The sequence below is a fragment of the Peromyscus eremicus genome, chromosome 23, assembly GCF_949786415.1.
Source record: "Peromyscus eremicus chromosome 23, PerEre_H2_v1, whole genome shotgun sequence".
NCBI lineage: Eukaryota > Metazoa > Chordata > Mammalia > Rodentia > Cricetidae > Peromyscus > Peromyscus eremicus.
The window spans coordinates 35,540,310-35,565,317 of NC_081438.1; the positions used below are offsets into that span (position 1 = coordinate 35,540,310).

General features: G+C 48.6%; 2 protein-coding genes across 4 annotated transcripts; one reads left to right on the forward strand and one right to left on the reverse strand.

The window, feature by feature from the left end:
* The first annotated feature begins 160 nt into the window (after positions 1 to 160).
* Positions 161 to 15,090, forward strand: Cpsf4 (cleavage and polyadenylation specific factor 4). Of its 3 annotated transcripts, none has more exons than XM_059249288.1 (8): positions 161 to 327; positions 3,122 to 3,172; positions 5,664 to 5,816; positions 8,093 to 8,188; positions 8,751 to 8,844; positions 9,845 to 9,917; positions 11,362 to 11,532; positions 14,195 to 15,090. In XM_059249288.1, exons 1-8 carry the CDS (start codon positions 225 to 227, stop codon positions 14,261 to 14,263), a joined length of 810 nt encoding a protein of 269 aa, XP_059105271.1. In that variant the 5' UTR covers positions 161 to 224; the 3' UTR covers positions 14,264 to 15,090. The 3 variants fall into 3 exon arrangements, with proteins under 3 accessions (XP_059105271.1, XP_059105272.1, XP_059105273.1); XM_059249289.1 differs by having other exon boundaries at positions 11,437 to 11,532; XM_059249290.1 differs by having other exon boundaries at positions 11,440 to 11,532.
* Positions 15,091 to 16,294: 1,204 nt separating this feature from the next.
* Positions 16,295 to 24,366, reverse strand: Atp5mf (ATP synthase membrane subunit f). The gene is made up of 4 exons (XM_059249300.1): positions 24,234 to 24,366; positions 19,357 to 19,464; positions 17,037 to 17,153; positions 16,295 to 16,417 (listed from the first exon to the last, which is right to left on the reverse strand). Exons 1-4 carry the CDS (start codon positions 24,244 to 24,246, stop codon positions 16,389 to 16,391), a joined length of 267 nt encoding a protein of 88 aa, XP_059105283.1. The 5' UTR covers positions 24,247 to 24,366; the 3' UTR covers positions 16,295 to 16,388.
* Between the last annotated feature and the right edge of the window lie 642 nt (positions 24,367 to 25,008).

Genomic DNA, 25,008 nt, shown 5'->3' on the forward strand with positions numbered 1-25,008 from the left:
GGCGTTCGGCCAGCGGCTAGCCAGGCCTGAAGGAAAGGCCGGATTCCGCGCTCTATTGGCTGAGTCTGGGTGGTGGGCGGGGAAGAAATAGGGCCGGTGCGGACCCGGGCGCTCCCGGCATCCCTTGCGGGGCGGCGGTGGCGGCGGGATATAAGGAGGAGAGTGGTGTGAGTTGGAGGAGAGAGACGTGAGAGGGAGCCGGGCCGGAGGCCACCACCGCCGCCATGCAGGAAATCATCGCCAGCGTGGACCACATCAAGTTCGACTTGGAGATCGCCGTGGAGCAGCAGCTCGGGGCGCAGCCGCTGCCCTTCCCTGGCATGGATAGTGAGCACGGGGCCCGGCGGGTGGGCGGCGCCGATTCTGACCAGGGGCTTCCCCAACCCGGGGTCACGGGACCCTCACCCTCGCCCAGCTCTTCCTTTTCCGTCCCGGGACATCCCCGTGTCACTTAAACTCGGGAGCCCTTTCCTTGGATCCCTGATCCCGGGGGACTGTTCCCTGGCAATCCTCGGGACTTTAGGACCGTGTCGGTTGTTCGAGTAGTTCTTCAATGAATGCGTGTTATCCTTAAGCGGAACTCCGCTCTCCCACCCTGCTCCTACTATAGCAAAGCTCTAGAATGACCCCCGTTTCCACCTCTTTGGGTGCTCCTTTCTTACTTTCGTCAGAACTAGGCAGTTAGTAGACCTTCATTGCAATCTTACTTGGGTCTTCTTACTCTTGGGAACTCCTTCCTTGTTCTGGAATTCTTTTTTCTTACTGCTCCACCTCCGGGTCTCTTGCCCCAACACAGGTCCCTGGGGGAACTTTAGCCCAGGCTCCCTCTACTGTCTCTGTTTAGGTGATGATAGCTTTCCCATGCTGGTGGGATATGTTTGGGAGAGCAGCTCCAATTCAGACATAATCTGTCTTTGGCCAGGTCGTTCTTGCACGCACATTATGTCCACTCTGAAACAGTAGGCGTTCTCTTGACTTGCCGGCGCTACCTTGTGACCATGGGACAATACGTGTGGGCAGCTCTTTTCCTCCCACTCAACACCACAGATCCACAAGTCTGTGGAGGTAGGTGCGGAGTAGTAAGAAGCCCCTCACGTGCTGTTCTCTTGGAGAGCCAGGGAGGTACATAGCATGGGTACCTCTCCAGCTCAGTTCCAGACCTGGTGGGTGCCCTCAACATTCGCTTCTTTTTTGTGGTTGTTTAGAGTATGTCAAAGCCCAGCAAGGCTACAGACCCTCCTTGCTGGTCCCTGTGATGATGCTCTTTAAGAAATGTAAATTTGCCGGGAGGTGGTGCCACACACCTTTAATCTCAGCACTTGGGAGGCATAAACAGGTGGATCTGTGTGAATTCAAGGCTAGCGTGTTCTACAAAGCGAGATCCAGGACAGGCTCCAAAGCCACAGAGAAACCCTGTCTCGAAGAAAAAAAAAAAGAAAGAAATGTAAATTCTGCCCTGAAGATGTGTTCTTATCCATCCTCCCAGTCTCCGTGACTGGATTTCTGACCTTAAAGAGGGGAGCAAGACTAACTTCTAGATAGAAAGATCACATGTACTCTTAGATAATAGTTTTGTTTTATTTTGCTGTTGAGATGGTTTCATGTAGTCTAGGCTGGCCTGGAATTCCTTATGTAGCTAGGGATGGCCTTGAACTCCTGATCCTCCTTATACCTCCACTCCCAATTTCTGAAGTGTTGGGAATTGAACCCAGAGCTTTGTGCATGCTTGTCAGGCACTCTACCAACTGAGCTACATTTCCAGTCTTTGTTTTTTCTTATTTATTTTTATTTGTTTTTGTGCCAAGGCTGACCTAGAATTTACTGTGTGGCCTGTGCTTTTCTTGAACTTGAAATCTTTCGCACCTCAGTTCCCTTCTCCCGGGTACTGGGATCGCCAGCAATACCTCTACATTCTACCACTTTTACTCTGACCTAGCAAGACCTGCCTGCTTCTGTGAAGCTGCTGAATTTCTTGAAAATTCGCAGTAGGAAGCACTTGAGTGGTCTTAAGGAATGCCATCTCTGGTTTTGTTTGTTTTTTTGTTTAGTTTTTCAAGACAGGGTTTCTCTGTGTAGCTTTTGAAGCCTATCCCAGAACTTGCTTTGTAGACCAGGCTGGCCTCAAACTCAGAGATCCACCTGCCTTTGCCTCCTGAGTGTTGGGATCAAAGGCATGCTGGCTTTTGTTTTTTTTTTTTTTTTTCCGACTCGGAGATTCCGACTGGCTCTGAGTACCGAGTGCTGGGATTAAAGGCGTGTGCCACCACCACCTGGCTGGTTTTTTGTTTTTTAAGTGTTTTCTGAAAATACACACTGATTGAATCAGTGAAGACTGTTTATGAAGTCAAGAATTATTCTTCAATCATGGCTGGTGAATTTCTAGATGCAATAGATTAGATGGCCCTGGGCCCACCGACTGCTACCACATCCTGACTCTATAGTTTTACTGTCCACCCAGAGCTGGCTGCACCATGGGGATGAAAGACCATGCTCCTTTGTAATTCCATGTGAACCTTGCATACTAAGGGCTGGCTTGCTGTCTTTACTTACAGTATTCTCCTAGGCTAGTATCTCAGAGGCAACTGCCTGCTCTGGAATTTGTCCCTACTCAGAGGCCTCATCTACTCATTGTTATTTTCTGTGAGACCATTCATTCCCTCTCTCTGTGTCTCATGCTAATGTACCTGTAAATTAACTCTCCTGGGAGGTCTGAGCTGGGGGTAATTAACTTATTTCTGTGATCTTATGATCCTTCTTGCCTTCTCCACCCACTCTTAGATGTCTTGGAAGCTATGGGCTTTCAGGAGGTTCTCAGAAAGAACAGTGATGTTTAGTTCCACTATACAGGTCACATTTCACGATTTGACTGAAACAAGTGTTGTTTGCTTTGAGACAGGGTCTCACTGTGTAGCCCTAGCTGGTCTGGAACTTAATATGTAGACCAGGCTAGCCTAGAACTCAGAGATTCACCTGCCTCTGCCTCTTGAGTGCTAGGATTACAGGTATTTGCCACCATGCCAGGCATGGGCTTTGTGGTTTTTGCCAGCTCAATACACCCTGAACTAAAGAGCCTCCCATTGGCACCTGGCGTTGGTTGATAACTGGCTCTTTCCTTTTACAGAGTCGGGGGCTGCTGTCTGTGAATTCTTTTTGAAAGCTGCCTGTGGCAAAGGTAAGACACTCTTGACTTCCTCATATCCTTCCTGAGGTACCCTACTTTTCCCCCTAGCATCGATTTACAGGCCACCAGGTATCTGCTTGTATTGCTCTCCGTAGATAGTTGTCCCTAAATGAAGCTGTGGCTTGGAGAGGCTAGGAGGATGATGGTTCTACCCAAAACCTAAACACAGTCTGAGCCTGCCTAACTTAGAGGATGCTTTCTTGTGTCATTTTTTCTTCTCAGACATAGACAAAGGGAACATAGAGCCTCTCAGGAACTTTTCATCGTCCCAGAATTGCATGTGGCCACACCCAGTGTTTGAATACAGACTTTTTTTTTTTCTTTCTTTTTTTTTTTTTTTTAAAGAATTTCAGTGTGTACAAGCTGTTCCTTGGTCAAAGACTCCATCACTCTTTCTTCTGGGGTCTTGTTGACACTAACTAACCAGACCTCCACAGATGCTATGGGACTCTGGCTACCCATTGATTCATAGGTATTAGTGGGCAGGACCTTGTGTATCATGCATACATCTGGGCATTTTTCTCCCTCTGGGAATTTATTTAGGAAAGTAAATTTTAACCAGAAGCTTGGCTAGGGAGCACAAACCTAGAGCAAAGGGATGGTTTGAATGGGTGGATTGGTCTAGTGAGTTTGGGCTCCACAGTACAGTCACTTGCTGCTGAAGCAGAAGCCCTTGGAGGTGAATCAAACAGGTTTCTGGTCAGGACATCACTCCTTCATTGTGTCCTGATCTCATTCCCAAATGTTTGCTCAGCTGTTCTGCCCTCTGACTGTTAGGTAGCTAGACAGATATTGGCAGACTGTTGTTTTTCCTCAAACTTCTATAACATTGTCCATGGCTTCCTCTTGAGTCCATTTTTAAATTCTTTTATTAATGAGACTAAGAATCCCAAAAAGGACGCCAGGTCCCCAGATAATACACTATGGAGCTCCTGAAATTCCCCCAGGAACATGACCACCCATCTTCTGCTACAGAGCCGTCCTTAATTCATGGCACTATAGTCGTCCCATAGCTGCTAGCCACATACATGTGCTGACCAATTAAAATCTTTAAGTGTAGTTCTTCAGTCACACTGCTGCTAACTCAAATGTTCAGCAGTCACATGAGGCTAGTGGCTGCTGTACTAGATAGTGAAAATGTAGAGCATTTCCTTCCACTGTGGCCAAAAGTTCTGGGCAGGGCTGGTCTCTTTCGTCTTTCTTAGTCACAGCCTTTTTCTGAGCAGACCTTCCAGCAGTCCTGGCAGGCCATCAGTTACAAGTGTGACATCCCCAGAGGATGGCTCTGTCCCATCCGAGTAGGACACATCCTGCTGCAGAAGGACACTGCTCCTGTTTGTGTATGTCACATCTCTTCAGTTACAAAGCTGACTTTAGTCTTGTGGCTGGAGAGCACTTTTAATAAGATGTGGCCTGCCTGGAGTCCATTCTGCTAATGGTCCTCTTTATCCTGTAAGGCTTATTCTTTTTAGCCCCCTTCCAACTTTTCTATTTCTACTAACTGTACTGCTAGAACTAGTTTCTGTTTGTTTAAGGAACCAACTGACCGCTACCCCAGGCTTATTATGTATCTGTCTTATACTATATTATGACATGATATTTTAGTGTTTTGTTGTTTTGAGACAGGATCTCACTGTGTAGCCCTGACTGGCCTGGAACTCCCTGTGTAGACCAAGGTGGCTTTAAACTCACAGGGATCTGCATGCCTTTGTCTCATGGGTACTGGGATTAAAGGTGTGTGTCACAACACCCCCACAGTATTCTAGTTGTGTGGGGTTTTTTTTGTTGTTTTGTTTGTTGCTTTTTGGATTTTTTAGGCAGGGTTTCTCTGTAGCTTTGGAGCCTTTCCTGGAACTCACCCTGTAGACCAGGCTGGCCTGGAACTCACAGAGATCCGCCTGCCTCTGCCTCCCAAGTGCTGGCATTAAAGGCATGCACCACCACCACCCGTCTCCAGTTGTGTTTTTCTAAAATACTTTAAACTCAAATACATGGCTATTAAAATATAAAATGAGGCTAGAGAGATGACCCAGTGGTTAAGAGCACTGGCTGCTCTTCCAGAGGACCCAAGTTCAATTCCCAGTCAAATACATGGCTATTAAAATATAAAATGAGGCTAGAGAGATGACCCAGTGGTTAAGAGCACTGGCTGCTCTTCCAGAGGACCCAAGTTCAATTCCCAGTACCCACATGGCAACTCACAACCATCTGTAACTCCAATTCCAGGGCATCTGACACCCTCCCCCACTTTCTGGCCTCTGCAGACACTATGGACAAATGTGGTGGTACACAGACAGGCAAAACACTTGTACGCTCACAAAATGCAGTGTTTGCTTGTATACCTCCTAAATCCACATTGCCTTCTCCACAGACACCTCTGCTGGTTTCAGGTAGTTTAAAGAAGTGTAGGATGACGGCTCTCCAGCAGCCCCTAGGTTAATTTCCACCTGAGCCTGTAAATCTCTTCACTCTTCCTTGGCAGGGGGCATGTGTCCATTCCGCCACATTAGTGGTGAGAAGACAGTTGTGTGCAAACACTGGCTGAGAGGACTGTGCAAGAAAGGGGACCAGTGTGAGTTCTTGCATGAGTACGACATGACCAAGATGCCCGAGTGCTACTTTTACTCCAAGTTCGGTAAGGCACATAGAATCCTGGGAGGCTCTGCTGAGAGCCAAGCCCCAGGGGCCCAGTGGCTGCTCAGGGCCCACTGACTGCATCTCTGTTTCTCCCATCTTGCCAGAACTTGGACAGAGCCTGGGGGCCTGAGCTGGTTCTTCTGTAAGGGGGAGTTACTGTTCTCTGTGGTAGCTTTATGTCCTTGTGGAACTTCAGGGTTTGGAGCACTTTGGGATATTGAGACTTAACAAGGGTCCCAGTGAGTGAGCAAGGAAGCTGAGTGGAAACTTTGTCTTTGCTCATGGCAGCCTTATCCGTAAAATTCACATCTGGCTTGGTCACTGATCGCCCCCAGCCTGATTTTCTTCATTCTTTCTGGGAGTATGATCCTAGGTAGTTGTATGGCTATCCCAGCAGTCCTTGTAATAGCAAGTCTGGGGCTGTCTGTCTTCTGGTGGACGTGAACCTTCTCTTCCCATGAAACTAAGATTGCTTTTCACTCCGATGAGAGGTCATGAGGCCCCTACTGTTTGGAGTGGCCTTATGGAGAAGCAGGAGCAGAGCGGAAGTGGTAGGGCTGGCACAGAACTTAGTCCGCAAGAGCTTTGCTCTGGTCTGCTGTTAGTGGTGTCTCAGGAAGCTCTGTTGGTCAGCCCAAAGGCTTCTGTGGCCTCAGGCCCTGTACACTGCCAAGAAGGAAGTCATAAGGCTTCCAGAGGCTATATGGTAAGCTGAGTACTGGGCATGTATTGAGCTTTCAAAGCACTGTTACTAGAGGAGATTTTGGTTGTTCCGGCATCCCATCGTGCTTGGGGTTTGTTCTTATTGTGGGTTTTTTTTTCTGTTTGTTTTTGTTTTGGTTGTTGCTCTATATTGGTCTGTATTTACTGTATAGACCTGGCTTGTCTTGACTATTTAGTGAACCCCCTACCTCTCTGTCTCCCAAGTGCTGGACTAACAGGTAAGAGTCACCATGCCTGGCTTTGGATGCTGGCACCTTCATTTCGTTTCTTTTCTTTTTAATGACATTATTTATCGTTGGTGACAACTCTTGCTTGTTTTGCTTTGTATTTTGAAGCAGTATAAGCTGGGAGGCCAAAACGACAGAAATAAGACGCAGGCTTCCCAGCCCCCTGCCTTCTCAGCTTGTCCCATTTGCCCATCCATCATTACTGTCTTACCTGTCACCACAGCAGCAGGGCCCACCCTCTGCAGGCTGTCTTGGGGTATCCCTCTTTTTGGCTGATGGCCACAGTCCAGGTATGTTCCCATGTCTCTGTTGGCCCCTTTGCCTGCCGGTCCCTTGTAGAGTAGTCTGCCTTGTGCAGATACTGCAGCTACAGCTGCTGGCAGATGAGCAGCACACTGTGTTAAGGATCCGCTCCCTCTAGGTGTTAAAGGGACAGTCCTTTTCTTGCATGCTAGAGTCTTGCTCCAGTGGCCCAGAGTCAGGTCACTGATAAACTAGGGGTATAATGGAGAATTGGTCATGAGAAATGTTTTGTAAGATATGAATTGGCAGGTTGGGGATTTAGCTCAGTGGTAGAGCGCTTGCCTAGCGAGCGTAAGGCCCTGAGTTCGGTCCTCAGCTCGGGGGTGGGGGTGGGGGTAGGGAATATGAATTGGCTTCAGCAGAGTGATCTGGGAAGGTCCCAGAGGGAAATCTTGAGATGGAGGCTAAGAAAGTACCAGTAGTAACTGAGGATTCATCTTGGCAACAGGGAAGTCATTGTGGCTAGGTGAAGGGCACTGGGTCTATAAGCAAGCAAGTGGGCTGGGGCATTCCTCTCCACCGTACGTAGAATGTGTTAGCATTGATTGCAGAGGGCAATGTAGAGGTGCGTCCTCATGCTGCGGGTCCAGCACCTGATGCTCCTGAGATGTGCTGGTCTACACATAGTATCTTCAGCAAGACTTACCCATTGCCACCACAGAGACCCAGCTTTAACTACCATATAGTTCTAATGTTTCTCCTAAAAGTTAGAGTTCCTCAAACCTTCTCTGTGACAGCTCATAGATGTGAAGAGTCAGCAGAATAGTGATTTCCTGGTCTCAATGGATACACTTTAATATCTGGTCCCCCACTCCCTTGGGATGCCACAGGCTGAGATGCCCTAGTACCCTCCCAGCAGCAGTGATGTGTGTGGAGGCAGGACTAGTCGTAGCTTGTCAGACTTTGCCCTCAGCTGGTATGTGAGCAGGCTGGTCCTGGACACTAGAACCACCTGATCCCTTTGCTTCGAGAGACAGTCCTAGCACAGTTCCATGAAGCTATGTGTCCACATTTCCTGCAGGGGAATGCAGCAACAAGGAGTGCCCCTTCCTGCACATTGACCCTGAGTCCAAGATCAAGGACTGCCCTTGGTATGACCGCGGCTTCTGTAAGCATGGTAGGTGACGGGCCTTCCTCAGGTCCACCTGATCCCCTAGGCTACCAGATGATCCTCTTGAGGCATCACTTCCCCTACCCTACCTGGCTCAGCAAAACTTGATGTGCTGTGGCCAGTGAGACTTGCTGTCTGTCTGTCTGTCTGTCTGTCTGTCTATCTATCTATCTATCTATCTATCTATCTATCTCCCTTGTGGCAGAGTCTCACTGTATAGCCCAAGCTCTTTAAACTCAGTTCTCTTCTGTTGGTCTCCCAAGTGCTGGGATTTCAGCTGGGCACTACCACGCCTGCCTGTGGAGCATTTTCCTACCCTTCATTTCCCTCAAGCCTCCCAAGGAAGCTGTGAGCATGGGGTTCCCACTTGCATTTTTGATAAGCTCAGCATGGAGAGGCTAGGGTGCTGCACACTGTCCCTGCTGAATAAGACAGGAAGCCAGCATTTGAAGCCACTCAGGCTCTCTGTACCTCTGGCAGTCTAAGCAGGGCTCTGACTGGTAGTGGGACACTTAGGCATTGCCTCACTGAAAGGAGATCTGAATGACCTGAATGCTGGGCTTTGCAGGTCCCCTGTGCAGGCACCGGCACACTCGGAGAGTCATTTGTGTGAATTACCTCGTTGGATTCTGCCCTGAGGGACCTTCATGTAAATTCATGCAGTGAGTATCCTGACACCAGCTTTGCTGCTGCCCCTCTGGGGACATCCTAGGTGTAGCTGGGCTTGGGGTCTGGGTGGAGCTGGGAGGTGGGGAGGAGCCACTGCTATGTCTGCTGCTGCGTCTACTTCTAGAGCCCAAAGGCAGCTCTGCCTAGCCCAGCATTTAACCATCTGTGAGCTGTGGGCCATTGAGGAATCTGGTGAAAGCTATGAGCCCTGTATTCCAGAGCAGCTCTCATATAGTACCCTTGTGGGAGTTAGAGATTCACCTGTGTTGGCCCTGAGTTTGGTGTTCCATATACAGTAGTTCATGGACCACAGACAGGTGGAAGAGAGAGAATGGTCGTTTCCCATACACAACCCCTGAGGTTCAGGGCTCAGTCAGTGGTGTTGGTAGCTGGTGGTACCTGGTCAAGTGCAGAGCCATTTGGACCTCTGAAGCTGGGCTTTTCTTGTACCACAGGATTAGCATCCTTCTCCTAGTCCATAGCCTTGACTTTGAGAATCTAAGTTCCTTACTAGTTGTGGAATGGGGACTGAAGAGAGCTTTCCCTTTTACTGCTGCTTTAGTCCACATTCCCAACCTGCAGCAGTTGTATAGCTACCTGGTTTGTGTTGTGGTCTCTGCCTTAATGAAGGCAAGTGGCCAGTGCTGCTGCTGGGTCCTGATCCTAGATGAAAACCCTGGAGCTTGCATCTGGTCCAGGGATGCCTGCTTGTCACTGAATAGTGCTTCTGTGCATTGTCAGGAGGTCCTGACCCTCCAATTAGACCACATGGGGAAGGGGCTTCTATGCATGCCTCCTCTTGTGCCCACACAAGTACCAGGAAGACCATGCCTTCCTTTAGAGCAGCACTTGCCCAAGGGCTCCACCATCCATTCTTTCGTGCCAGTCTCGCCCCGGGTCCTAAAGTTTGGGATGTTTTGCTCAGAGGGTAAGTGTGGCTTTCAAAACACCACCTGGCCTAACCTCTCGTGCCCTGTCATCTTCTCTGACTAGCCCTCGATTTGAACTGCCCATGGGAACTACTGAGCAGCCCCCACTACCACAGCAGACACAGCCTCCAGCAAAGGTATTGTACCCTGGTTGCTCCTGGCCACAGTGGCCTCATTATCCACTCAGTGTGAGGTCTGCTATAAACCCCCCGGGGGTGGGGGGGGCTTGTGAGGAGGGTAAAGGGGGAGGCAGGAGAGAGGCGATGTACTCTCTCATTGCAACAGAAAAATCAGAGCGAAGCAGTTTGCTTCTTTTAGAAATGGAGGGCAGCAAGCCCCAGAGCAGGTGGGAGATGGGTCCGTGTAGCAGAATCACTGTAAACATGGACTGTGCAGTTCTGGCTCAGTGGTGTCTGCTGTGGGAACTGAGCCAGGGCACAGGAACTGGGCCCACATTGGCTGTTCTTGCTTCTGAGCCAGAACCTTCCCTTTACAAAGGAAGAAACTTGGCCTTCTGGAGGGAGGGATTTACCTGATGGGTTACTGTCAAGCAGTGGCAGAAATAAGAGCATGACCAAGATTGACTGATAACTGGTTAGTGTCAGCATGGCCCCAGTGGGGATTACTGTCACAAACAGGAATAAGAGATTAGCCAGCCCCACTGTCTTAGTCAGGGTTTATCCCGAAGCACAGGAAAGAGGGAAGTGCCCTGGATAAACGGGGATGTATAGTAGTACTCAAACCAGGGTACCCTGGGCTTGCTGACGAGTGGGCCCAGAGGAAGGGCTGGCCTGAATGACAGGCAGGGCCTTCAGCACCTGTAGATAAGCTGACTGCACTCCAGAAGCCTTACTTCGGCTGGCTTTAAGTCAGGAACCATGTCCCCTTTCAGTCCTTCCATTGCCAGAGCCTAAAGGGGCTGCACAGACCCCACCCTTAGGAGATGGTGGCACCAAGCAAATCAGACTTCCTGAGGAGAGCCAGGCAGTCCCTGGCACAAGTGCAGCTTATAGCCTGGGGGTTCCTAGCTCTAGCCTGACATCTCCTGGGTCAGAGCCAAGATCCCATCTGGTTGGAGGTGCCTAACTCTGGAATCCCCACCTAAGAGCCCCACTCCCCTTTCCCATGTGACTCCCTAGAGGAGGGCCCTCTCAGCCCCTAGACTGTAGGCCAGTGTGTCAGGCTCCAACTGTTTTTCTGTGACTGTTGCTCGCCGTGTAGGCTGCTAAACATCTGGCTGAACCAAGCGTTCATCCTGACCTGAAGCTAGAACCTCAAACAAAAGTAAGGCCTGATCATGCCCTCACCCCACTGCCCAGAGACTTCCTCTCGTCTCTCCATGTTTTCTTTTCTACTTTTAGTTCTTGTCTTTGTGTGTCTGCATGGTGTTTTTCAGACAGCAGCTCCTGCCATCATCACCAGAACTTTCTTTTCGGCCCACTCTCCTGGGGCAGGCCATTGCAGAAGCCCTCTTCCTGCTGGTCATGCGGGAGAGGTCCTGTCCTCTTTTTTTCTGTCCCCATTGGTAGTCCACGTGCACGTGTTTTCCGCAGTAAAACCGTGTTGTGTAACTCTTTCCAGCAAAGTAACAATCCGCCATTACAAAGGTCGTCCTCCTTGATCCAGTTAACGAGTCAGAACTCTTCTCCCAATCAGCAGAGAGCCCCGCAGGTCATTGGGGTCATGCAGAGTCAGAACAGCAGCGCGGGCAACCGGGGACCCCGGCCGTTGGAGCAGGTCACTTGCTACAAGGTGAGTCCCTGGGGTGGGGGTGGGGTCATTGGGGGACAGGGCAGGGTCTTCAGTGAGTGGTCATTCCCTCACTCCTCGATGTGTGGTTATTGTTGAACATTAAGAAGATGCCATTGCCGGTTTGCAGAGTAAAGGTGGGCTGGTCATCATCCTCCTTCCTGCACTGCCCAGACAGGGTGGAGGGAGGCACACACACACATGCTGGCGAATGAGAATTTCTTTTTTTTTTTTTTTTTTTTTTAAAGATTTATTTATTTATTATGTATACAGCATGTATCCCTGCAGGCCAGAAGAGGGCACCAGATCTTATTACAGATGGTTGTGAGCCACCATGTGGTTGCTGGGAATTGAACTCAGGACCTCTGGAAGAGCAGTCAGTGCTCTTAACCTCTGAGCCATCTCTCCAGCCCCCGAGAATTTCTAAACAGGGTAGAGGAACAAAATGGAAATGCTTCAGGCTAGAGTGATGCTCAGAGCAGCCCATGTGTGCATGGCAAAGGCACAGGACAGAGCTTTGGGCCCACACTGGCAGGAACTGGATTAGGAGCCCAGCCCAGCCTATACAAGAAATGAACTCTCGGTGATAGGCCCAGTCTCATGAGAGTCTGTAGTTGCTTGCTAGACCTTACATGAGTTTGGGCTTGTGTTTGCATCTTTGGTGAGAGCTAGAAAGTTAAAAGCTTGAGGGTGTACCACTGTATCTGACAGGAACAAGCCCTCATGCTCTGAGGGATGTGTCCACAACTAGACTTCTGAAGGATGAACTTATGATTAAAAAATCACAAAACATGCTGGGAAATGTTCCACATGGTGAGTCAGCAGTGACACCACAGAACTAGATGTATGAGGACTTCAGGTGTGGGAGGCGGCTCGGTGGGTAAGACATTTGTAACCATGGGTACCAGAGTTTGATCCTTAGCACCTGTGTGCATCCCAGGTGGGCATGGCAGCTTGTCTACCCAGCTCACTAGTGAAGACAAGATCCTGGAGCTAGGTGAGCCAGTCAGTGAGCTCTAGGCTCATTTGAGACCCTGCCTCAGTGAAGTAGAGAGAAGGAACACTATGTCACTATGTTTGTGGGGCCTCCACACATGGATAAACACACATATATGTAGGAATGCACGCACACGCATGCACTCTTAGAGCAAGCCTAATCTATCATTTCTTTGTGTAAAACCTTAGGATCATTCCATGGCTATGCATGAAAGTCTGATCTTTTTCAGAGGCTACATAACCACAGCTTATTTTACCAGGTCTGTTAAAAGACAAATTATTTATGGCTTTTGTTCCTAACAATAGCACTGATTTGAACACTTGGGCGTTAGTTAATTCTTGTCTGATGTCCACTGACATCTGCTTTTTGCTGGCTTGTTGTGAGTCATAGGGTGTTCATACACATTGGCCTTAGGCAGTGCTATACAGCCAGGCATTGTTTGATACCATGCTCTATCCCGGAGAAGTTTCTATTCCTGGAGGAAGGGAAGGAAGTGCTTAAGGAAAACTCAAAGGGAAAGTGTATGGATTCGGGTGCACTAAATTTCTGACTTGCTGGAGCTGGTTCTTCAGCGCTAAGATAAGGGATCTGTGGAGCTGGGGAGGGAGAACTTTCCTGGTCATTTCTCAAAGACGACATCCGAAAGCAGCGTGGCTGTCACCATGCTTCCATCTAGCACCATGCAGCAGCAGCTCTATGAAGCAAACACTCAGGTCCTGAGACTAACAAGATGGGGTTAGGGATACTGACCACTACCACAGGACAGTCCGTTACCTAGGACCAGCTATGGAGACAAGTGTATGTGCCTGGTCCTGGAAGTGGGGCTTCCTGGTGGTCACATCAGTCCACTGGCTGCTAATCTACACCAGTCATCAACACAGAAGCCACATTGAGTAGTGGTATGGTAGCACATGCCTTTAAACCCCCGCACATGGGAGCCAGAAGCAGGCAGATCTCTGAGTTCAAGGCCAGCCAGGGCTACCCAATGTGAGACCTTCAAGTGCTAGATACTGACAGACTGCCACTAAGGAAGCCAGGACTGAGTTAGCATGGGCATGGGGACCTGATGGAGAATCAGCACAGAATTGTGGTCCCTTGTAATCTCCTGCCCTTTCGTTCAGTGTTAGACCAAGGCTGCTGTTCATTTCTGGATAATTCTCTCTTGAGGCAGTAGAACAGGCACTACAGAATGGCTATGTTAGGGTTAGCTATAGCTCTGTCAGGTGACAGCTATACCTTCTCCAGGTTGAGGGACTGTGAGATTGCTCTGGCCCTGTGGTCAAAGCCTGTCCTCAGGTAGTTTGGAAATGTGTACAAGATCCAGGGGGGAAAGCTTCAGACCCACCCTCAGTGTTCTCAGCAATGGCTCCCTGAATTGGGGCAGGAGTCTGGCAGTTTCTTTCGGGTTGGTCCCTCCTGTCTTTTCTAGGAACCCCAGACATTGGCTCAGAGGTAAGGTGATTGGCCTGCCCTGTGGAGGGGCAGGTGGGGAGCTCCTGGGTGCTGTGGGAGCCTGTTGGGCAGGCTTGGGTCCAGTATAGGTGCAGTGGGGCTGGGGAGCTGCTCCCTGTGTCAGCCCTGTTGCCTCTTCTGAGCTTCTTCACGGACACTGCCTTAGATAGCATACCAACTCTCACGCTTTTCTCTTTTCTTCCCTCCTGTTCCCAGTGTGGTGAAAAAGGACACTACGCCAACAGATGCACCAAAGGGCATCTGGCCTTTCTCAGTGGACAGTGACAGCAGCTGGAATCTGGAGCAGCCCGAGAGCCCTGCTGTTGGGAACAAGCACTTAGCTGCTGAATGGAGTGCTGGCAGGACTTTGGCTAGAGCCGCAGGCACACTTGCCAGGGCACATTCGAGGGGCCATGTCTGTCCTATCATTTTGCTGTAATCTTTTTTTTTTTTTTTTAAAGAAGGAACATGTGCTTCAGTTGGGTCCCCTGGGCCAGTATGCTTGGACGTCAGTGCCTCATTTTTTTTTTTTGACTCCCTGCACACTGCCCTCTTGGGGACAGAGAAGCTGGGAAGGGCTGTGCTTCTTGGTCTTGTGTGGAAGATGGCCAGCAGTCCCCCTCAGGGCCTCATTAAACACCAGCACCTGGAGAGGATGGGTGGATCATGTGGAGCTGTGGCCAGGTCAGCCTGCTTTCTCCGTGTCCAGCTGAAGCCTCAAGCTGTGCCTATGTGACTTGAACAGGGAGCCTTCCTGACAGACTTGGAGCATCCACTGCCTGGCCTGGCCCTGGCGCATTGAGGTGTCAGGCTCCCAGGCGGAGCTGCTTTCCTGGGCTTGCTTTCTTGTGGAGCCCCTGCCTGACCGTGCTTCGGGTACACCTTCAGCCAGTGCTGCAGACCACCTTAAACAGCTGACCCACCTGATCTGCGCCTACCTCCTGCCAAGCAAGCTCTGTGCTGTCACTCAGACCCTGTGGCATGCAGAGGCCACCCATCCTTGAGCCAAGAAAATGTGAATCCATCACCTGCAACCTGCTGGGCGAGTGGGCCTATCTAAGTTCAGTTACAAGAATACTTTTTATGAAGTTGATTAAAAAGCTTGTTTTTTAGCCTGCGTTTCATTACTTTAGGGACTTAGCATATTATACCTCATGTTACCTTTGATGATACCTAGTCATCCAAGCCAGGCCTAGCTCTATCCCCATTCAGGTAGGCTTTATGCAGTGAGTATTCTCCATTCCTCTCCTCCACTCCAGTAAGGAATTAGTAGCTTGGCCTTAAATCTTGAAGAGGCAGTAATGGGGATTGCTGCAGGGAGAGTGGTGAGCTTGCTTTAGGCAGGCTGGTACCTCTTATCATCCATCCACAAAGTTTTAACTCTAGCCATTTTACCATGCTGGCAGTCCTCATGCAGAAAGGAGGGTTGGAAGACATTCAGGCTATCCCCAAATCCCCCACATTGTTAAAATGTCCAGGAGTAGGCTGGAGAGATGGCTTAGTAGTTACAAGCACTGGCTGTTCTTCAGAGGCCCCTAGTTGATTCCTAGCACCCACAACCACCTGTAACTCCAGTTCCAGGGGATCTCATACCCTCCACTGGCTTCTGTAGTATCGGGAACACAAATGGTCCAGATTATAAGTGTGTGTGTGTGTGTGTGTGTGTGTGTGTGTGTGTGTGTGTGTGTGTGTATGTGTATGTAGAGAGAAGGGGGGGGGCAAATACCTATACACATAATTTAAAATTGTAATTTAAAAACATTTGCTGCCCTTATAGTACCTGGGTTTTATTCCCAGAACCCAAATGGCAGCTAATAGCTAACTCTAGTTCCAAAGGATTCAATAACCTTATCTTTGTGGGCACATATGTGATGTGCATACATACATATATACACACAGGGAAAATACCCATGCACAAAACAAAGGTGTGGTAGCCCACATCTTTGATCCTATCACTTGTGAGGCAGAAGCAGGCTGGTTCTTGACTTTGAGCCCAGCCTGGTCTGCATGGTGAATTTCAGGACAGCCAGAGCTAAGTAGAGACTATGTCCCCCAAAAGAAAAATTGTCATGAGTCAGGGCCCATGCTTTGTTTCGTCTGCCAACCAAAGGCCACAGCACCTCTAAACAGCCACAGTGCTTATGGCAGAGGGCAGGCCTCTTGGGCAGTTGAGCCCCAGATGACATGCTACCCACAGTGAGCTGGGACACAATCCCAAGCAACGCAGAGGTGTACAGAGCCAGTCATGGGCTGTGTGACAAAGGAACAGAAGCACAGAACATGACTACACCAGGCACCTTTTATTGGACACTAGTTCTTATGACAGAAGACTCGGCCACAGTTGGATTCCTGGATGGGAGTGGGGCGGGCGGCTGTGCTCCGGTGTGCAGTGCCCTCCAGTGACCCTTCTTCAGTGGTACTTGCGTCGCCGCTCATGTTCTAAAGTTAGGAAAAACAGTCTCCCACTATGTGTTCCAGTGAAAGCATAGGCGAGTGGTGGCAACAGTTCACAATCAAGCGAATCCTTAGGACCTGCCATCTGGCTAATTTTCTCCCATGTGAGATGCCTAAACTGGTTTCCTTAACAGCCCCCCAACTAGAAGTGTTGTCCAGGTCCACTGAGACTGGCAGGGGCTGGTGCTATGAGAACAGCTGTGAAATCTAGTCAGAGGCTGTTGTTCCCAGTCTCCCGTCAGGTTTCACCAGCCCAGGCCCGAGACAGGAATAGCTAGCTGTGCTTTGCCAGATACTGGATCATACTACTCAACCTACTGCCTTCTTCACATTGGCTGCTAGGAGGATAAGCCAGCTTCCAGCATTGTATATTATGCTTCCCAAACGCTAAACTTTAGCCTAATTCCATCTTATTTTTCCTGTGATCTTTTTCATAACCTTCTCACTTAAAATGGTACCATACATGCCACATTACTGTAACTTCCTTTTAGTCTGAAGAACAGGTAAGGAGCATTCCAAAGCTCCACTGCTGATTGTGGATTGCCACATCTAACAAAGCCAGCGTCCTGGGTAGCAGGAAGCTGAGTCATGCCAGAGCACTTACTGAGTTCCTTGTAAGAAAGGCAGTAGCTGAAAACCACGTAGGCTGCCAGCACCATGTTAATCCCCGAGATGCTGCCTTTCCGCACGTTGATGTACTTGTTGTAATACCGGTCAGAACCTGCAACAGAGGAGGTGCTTGCTGTCAATAATGCTTCTGACAGTGTACAGTGGGATTCTGGGGGTGGGGTGGGGGTGAGTGGGGGGCGGGGGAGGGGGCTCTCACTGCAACCCACCCTACAATCATTGATGATGGTGGACAGCACAAACGCCCTGTGGGGTTCTGTCCCCATGAACCAAGACTAGCCCCAGAGCTAAGGCCCATTTTAACAGGGCAGCTACACTTTCTTTGGCTTTAGCCTTATAAATTTGGCTCAGCTTGTTAATCTTTGCTCCTACTTCACTCCCACCTCCAGCCTGGGGACCCTCTTATTCTAATTCTGCCCCAGATTCCAACCCCCAATAAGGGCCACTTCACCAGAGCCAGCTAGGTTGACTAATGACATGACAGCACTGAGTGCCTTAAATATAAGCAGCCAGGTGCGTTTACCAGAGAGGGTATAATAAACATATTCTAGTTAGTGAAAAAGAATGAACAAGGTGAGATGGCACACTGTGGGTAGAGGCAGAAGGATCACAAGTTCAAAGTTATCCTCAGTTACAAACTGAATTTGAGGCCTGCTTACCTGAGACCCTGTCTCACATAACAAACCAAAAAGGCACCTCAGAGGTAAAGCAGGGGGATCTCTTGAGTTCAGACCAGCCTGCTCTACAAGTTTTATTGCAGCCACAGCTATATAGTGAGATCCAAACAACAACAAAATGGAATGTTTTGATAGGCATTATTAAAAGTTTAAAATACCAAGGATTGCCCAGGAGGAGCTATAAACACAGGCCACATTAATTTCCTGGACAGCTGTGAATAGACATGGGGGTAAAAGGTAGAATATTCTGAGGGCAGAACTGGAGGGAAAGCCTCAAGACCAAGTCACAGGAATGATAGCATGGTGTGGCCAGATTAGGAAAATACACCCCTTGAGGAAGCCAGAGGCCATGCATGACTCCACTGAAGATCTGACCAGTCCTGTACTTACTACACGCACAGGCCTAAAGGATGGGCCATGTGAAATGTTTAGGAAGGCTTGAAGAAGGATGAGCATGGTACAGGCTGGTGACCACCATGATTCAAACTCATTTTCTTCTCAAAGAAGTCTTTGTTTGTTTTGTTGGTTTATAATTTTTCTTTTTGAGACTAGAGTCTCATGTATCACAGCCAACAAATTTGGTAAAGGTGACACTGAACTCTAGATCCTCCTGCCTCCAGCTTCCTAGTGCTAGAAGTACAGGTGTGTGTAAACACATCTGGTTTTTCAGTTTCCTCTAAGACAGAGGCACTGATCCAAAGCAATAAAATTAATTTGAGCTGGGCATGGTGGCACCAATACTTGGGAGGCTGAGGTAGGTTCAAGGAAAGCTCAAGGCTAGTTCATGGCCTCAAAAGATGCAAAACATTTCCTGGGCTGAAACATCTCAGAGCTCACCTTTGTTGTTTTTATGTGTATGCATGCAAATGGTGTGTGCATTTTCCCGTTCACAGATGTGAGAGAAAGTATGTGGAGGCAGAGGTCGGCATCAGGTAGCTATTGATCTCCATGTTTTGAGGCAGGTGGCTCACTGAACTTGGAGCTGACCAGTTAGCTAGACTAACTAGCAGCCAGTGAGCTCCTGGGAGGGATCCTCCCATCTCTGCCTCTCAGTGCTGGAACCACAGGCACACACTGCTTTTTGTTTGTTTGTTTGTTTGTTTTTGAGATAGGGTTTCTCTGTGTAACAGCCCTGGCTGTCCTGGAACTTGCTCTGTAGCCCAGGCTGGCAGATCCGCCTGCCTCTGCCTCCGAGTGCTGGGATTAAAGGTGTGCGCCACCACTGCCGGGCCACACAGTGCTTTTAACGTGGGCACTGGGAACCAAACCTCATGTCCACATGCTTGCACTGCAACCGCATCACCCACTGAGCCATTTCCCTTCCCACATAGTCAGCCTTTGTTTTATTCTGTTTAGAGACAGAGTTTCTCTGTGTAACAGCCCTGGCTGTCCTCGAACTCACAGAGACCCAGGCGTGCACCACCATTCCCAGCTTCACACTCAGCTTTTGATAGGCTCATGCAAATACAGAAATTCAGGAATTAACCACCAGCATCGCCCCCTCTACAAAACCAACAAATCTCAAGACAGAAAGGCCTTTATCAGCCAGATTAACTCACAGCAAAAAGAGACCGGAAGACAAGAGCACTGCTTTTGTGCTCACAACCCTGAGACACTGACCTCTCTGAAAGGCCCCCACTATGCCGCTGGGGGTGAAATTCCGCATCATTATCCAGCTTGGCAGCTCTCCAAGTTTAACCTCCATGAGCTTCTTATCCTTCAGTGGCACTGAAAGAAAAACAAAACAGAAACACTGACGAACCTTTCAGCAACACAGACAGCACTCTCCCATGTACCATTTCAACTGTTCTTGCAGGTATACGAGGTACACAGATGCTGCCCATCAGTCATTTTCTGAATAAATATATCAATCAAAACCACTATTGTAGGCCTAAGCCTATGTGATAGAGCTGTTTAGGAAAAGCTTTAAACACCAAGGGCTGGAGAGATGGCTCAGCAGACAAGAACTCAGAGGACCTGGATTTAATTCCCAGCATCCACATGGCAGCTCTTTTTTTTGTTTGTTTGTTTTTTGTTTTTTTGTTTTTTGTTTTTGTTTTTCGAGACAGGGTTTCTCTGTGTAGCTTTGCGCCTTTTCCTGGCACTCACTTGGTAGCCCAGGCTGGCCTCGAACTCACAGAGATCCACCTGGCTCTGCCTCCCAAGTGCTGGGATTAAAGGCGTGCGCCACCACCGCCCGGCTCACATGGCAGCTCCTAACAGTCTATAATCCAGTCACCTTCTGGTCCCCTCTGGCACCAGGCATGTATGTGATGTAAAGACATGCACACAGGCAAAAGTACCCATACACCTAAAAAGTAAGATTAAAAAAGAAAAAAGCTTTATAAACCAACAATATGTCTAACAGCTTACTGAGAATGACTGTAAAGAAGAGAGCCAAGGGCCACAAAAAAGAATAAAAGAGCACTTGCCTAGCAAGCTCAAGGCCCTGGGTTCGATCCTCAACTCCAGAAAAAAATAAAATAAAATAAAAGAATAAAGAATAAAATGGAGAGCAGCATAGAGCACTATAAAGCTAACATTTAAGTCAAGCATGGTGGCACACACCTGTAATCCCAGCTCTCAGGAGGTGTGGACACGATGATCAAGATATCAAAGTGTGAACTACAAACAAAACTGTCTCAAAAAAATAAAAATCACACTGGAGAGACGACTCAGACGTTAAGAGCACTGGCTGCTTCTTCCAGAGGTCCTGAGTTCAGTTCCCAGCAACCATATAGTGGCTCACAACCATCCAGAATGAGATCTGGTGCCCTCTTCTGGTGTGCAGGCACACATGCAGGCAGAACACTGTATACATAATAAATAAATAAATAAATAAATAAATAAATAAATAAATAAATCCCTAACATTTGCCTTGTTTCATTTACTTGATTTATTTTTAATTATGTGTGTGTTAGGTATGTACACATAAGGACAAGTGCCCCAAGAGGACAAATGCTTCGGATCCCACGGAGCTGTAGTTACACTGGTTTGTGAGGCGCGTTATATGGGTGCTGGGAACCAAACCCAGGTCCTCTAGAAGAATAACAAGTGTTCTTAACCACCAAGCCACCTTGCCAGCTCTGCTTTCCCTTCAGTCGTCACACAGAGTTAATGATCACCCCACGGTGAGAAGAACCCATACACTGGAAGGAAGCAAATCAAATCTCACAACTTGTCTCCATGCTCTGGAAACCAATCTCAGGATAGGTCTGTCCAACTCCTGGGGATCTGTGCCTGAGAACATCCAAGCGTTTGGAGAGAACCGACTCCCACAAATTGTTCTTTAACTTCCACATGCACGCCGTCGCATGCATATGCTTGCACACACAAAATATTGTTAACAAAAAATAATTTTAAAAAGCTGAGCATGGTGGTGCATGCCTTTTATCATCCCAACACTCTGGAGACAGGCAGGTAGATCTCTGTAAATTCAAGGCCAGCCTACATAGTAAGTTCTAGGACAGACAGGGCTACATACAGAGACCCTGTCTCAAAAAAAAAAATAAATAAATAAAATAAAAGATTTATTTTTACGAAGTTGGAGAGATGGCTCAGTGGTTAAGAACACTGGCTGCTCTTCCAGAGGATCCAAGTTCTATTCCCAGCATTCACATGGCAGGTCACAACTGTCTGTAATTCTATTCCAGGGGCTCTGACACCATCAGACACACATGCAGGCCAAATAACAATGCACATAAAATAAAAATAAAATCATTTAAAACTTTTACAAAATATTTATTTTTATTATATGTACTTGAGTATTTTGCCTGCATGCATGTATGTACACCATATTCATGCCTGGTATCCAAAGAGGTAAGAGGAAGGCATCAGATGCCCTGGAACTGGAGTTACAGATGAATATGAACCATGTGGGAGCTAGGAACCAAACTCTGGACCTCCCCAAGAGCAACAAGTGCTTTTAACCACTGAGACATCCTAGACAACACCCCGTCTCCCAAATGTTATGTGCTACTAGTAACTGTTACTTCCCTCACTTAAAAAAAAAAAAAATCAATACTTAGGAGGCATAAACTCCAATTCCTTTACCAGAGTAACAGTGAATAAGTCAGGTTATGTGAACTGATCTTATTCAAATGCCCCAGAGGAAATCCAGATGCCCAGCTCACATCAACAGAGTCCTGCATTGTGGGCCAGCGATTTTGTTCCATTATCTTTGTTTCTTGAAACAAGGTCTGTCTCTCTCTATAACCCTGGCTGTCCTAGAACTTGATATGCAGATCAGGCTGACCTTGAACTCAGAGATCTGCCTGCCTTTGCCTCCAGAGAACTGGGATTAAAAGTATGTGCAGTAAATCCAGCCTAGTCTACAGAGCTAGTTCCGGGACAGCTAGGGCTGTTACATAGAGAAACCTTGTTTTGAACCTCCCTCCCCACAAAAAAAGTATGTGCAGTAGTGAAAACCCTGGAAAGTTGTTTTCTGATCTCTATAGTTTCTTTATGGCTCTTCTGTGCACGTGCACACACACACACACACACTCTCATGTGCCACCATGCCCTGTCTTTTAGGGTTTTTGTTTGTTTTTTAAAGACAGGGTCTTACAAGCTGGAATTAAACTTGCTACTGTGTGCCATGGATGTTGTTGGATACCCGATCCTGCCACCTTCCAAATGCTAGAATCACAGGTTTTATGTGGTGCTGGGGGTAGAACCCAGGACTTTGTGCATGCTAGCCAAGCACTTTACCAACAAAGCTATAACTCTATTACCCACGCCCAAATACCTTTCTTGAACTAAATTATCTTTTGGGTTGAGACAGGGTATTTCTATGTAGTACTGAAGGGCCTTAAACTCATGGCCATCCCCCTGCCTCAGCTCCCCAAGTGCTAGAATGACAGTTGTGCATTACCACCTCCAGCTAACTAAGTGTACTAAACTTTTTAGTCCTTAGTCCAAAGGGCTCCTCACACTAACCATCTACTTAAATAAGATCGAAAACTTCAAGCCTGGTATGGTGGTACGTTGCCTTTGATTCCAACACCCAGGAGGCAGAAGCAGGGAGATTTCTTTTAGTTCAAGGACAGCCTGGTCTACATAGTGAGTTCTAGGACAGCCAGGGCTATTTTAGAGAGAACCTGTCTTTAAAAAAAAAAAAGCGCCAAATTTCAAATTTTTTTAACTTTTTTTTTTTTTTTTTTTGAGAATGGTCTACTTATATAGCCCAGGCTGGCCTTAACTTGGGGAATCATTCTTCTTCAACCTCTTAAGCAGTTTCATCAATGCTCTTCACACTCTCTTCTGAAAACACTGTGTGCACTAATAATCTCCTGGCATTTTACAGATAAAACGGCTTCTAAAGCCCTGGTGGTGGTCCTAGCACTTGGGAGGCCAACCTGGTCTACAGAGCGAGTTCCAAGATAGCTAGGACTACACAAAGAAACCCTGGTCTTGAAAAGCCAAAAACCAAACCAACCAACCAAACAACCAACCAACCAACCAAACAAACAAACAAACCCCAGCTTCTTCACACTCCATTTTCAGACACCCCACCCCTTCATCTTCGCAGGCTGAGATGAAGAATACAGGAACAAGCTGAGCATAGTGGCATAGGCCTGTAATCCTAGCACTCAGAAACAGAGGCTAACCACAGAGGCTGCAAGTTCAGGGCCAGCCTGGGCTACACGGAGAAACCCTGTCTCAAAAGGAGAGGAGTAGACAACCGTGAAATGGCTAGCTGACTATTGGAGTTTCATCCCAGGAAGGAGAAGCCACTCCTCAAAGTTGTCCCTCTAACCTGCTGCTGCACACAAGCTCCAGCACTCCCTTGACCATACCTAGACACACACATCATACACATAATATGTAATTCCAACAGTGCACAATGAATGAGTGTAAAGATTAACACGCGCGTGTTAAAGGAACGCTTGCTTGTCTGTCACATGGAAATCTTTGCGAATTAATCCCATTTACCAAGAGGCCCCGCCAACCGAGGTCTGAATCCCAACTAGGCTCTCAGGACTTGTGACCTTGAACAGGTCACTTCACCTCGGTAGGCGTGTTCAAATGAAGCCTGTGTAACATAACGTGTCCGGACCCATCCTAGGCAACTGCTGCTCCTGGACCTTAATTTGAACCTCAGCTCCGGGACGGACTGGCGGTGCCCTGACCAAAAGTTCAAGTGCCCCCGGTCTGCGTCGCAGGAGGAAAAAGCAGCAGCTTAGTCCTCGGCGGAGAGGCAAACAAATGGTTCCCGGCAGCGCATGTGCAGGCCCGGAGAGGCCGCTCCAGGCTGCCTCGGCCTTCCACCACCCCGCCCTGCGGTGCACAGCGGTAATCCGCGGAGAGTGCACGGAGAAGGGCGGGCGACGCAGACCCTCGGAGCAAGTGTCCAGCGCGCCTCAAGGGAGGCCGCGGTGAAGTCCCCGGGAGAAGGGCAAGTGTCCCCGCGGCTCCTCCTCACCCCACCGTGGCCCTGGATCCTGCGCCCAGCTCGGGCTTCTAACCCCGCGGCCAGGCAAGAGCCGACGACTCACCGAGCGACGCCATCTTTGCAGTCCCGGTGTCCGCAAAACCCTGCCGGGCGCGAGGGCTGCTGGGAAGGGAGTAAGCCCCGGTGCGGGCGCGGGGAGCGGAGGCTCGCCGGAAGTAGGTCGCCCTTAGGTAGAGCGTCGGACTCGAGGGTGCCTTGAAGGGGAGGGCAGCTCCTTAGAGAGTAAAGTCCCCGCGGACCCTGCGTTTTGGGACCAGACGGAAGAGAAGAACACAATGGGGGAAAGGGACATTCTGGCTTTTTGTCCTCTGCTTTTGGATCTGAGAAATGAGAGGGGTTAGAGATGTGGCCCAATCCTGAGTGCTCAAGGCTCTGGTTTCAATCTATGCTGAAAAGAAAAAGGAAAAGCGGAGAAGTCTTGAAGGCAGGAACATTTCGTGCCCTCCCCAATTCCTTTTACCCGCTATTCACTGGGCTCTGACCCCAGACTCCTCTGAGTTCCATTCAAGATGCTTAAGTGGTTTCCATGATTGCAAAGACTGACCTTCTAAAGCTCATAGAGGTAGTTTATCTGACCGACAGAAAAAAGTTCAGGTTCAAGCTGTGTTTGGGCCAAGGTCAGGCTACCATGTAGCTATAGGCAATTATCTTACCACTAATTCTCAACTTTGGGCATTCTCTTTTCCAGCCTTGAATACAGCAAAACTGTATGAAATGACAGAGTCAGTCTGGTATGTGTTCTAGGTTGGCTTCGAACTTTCCTCCAGCCTCAGCATCTCAAGTGTCGGCATTACAGGTGTGCACTACCTCAATAAACT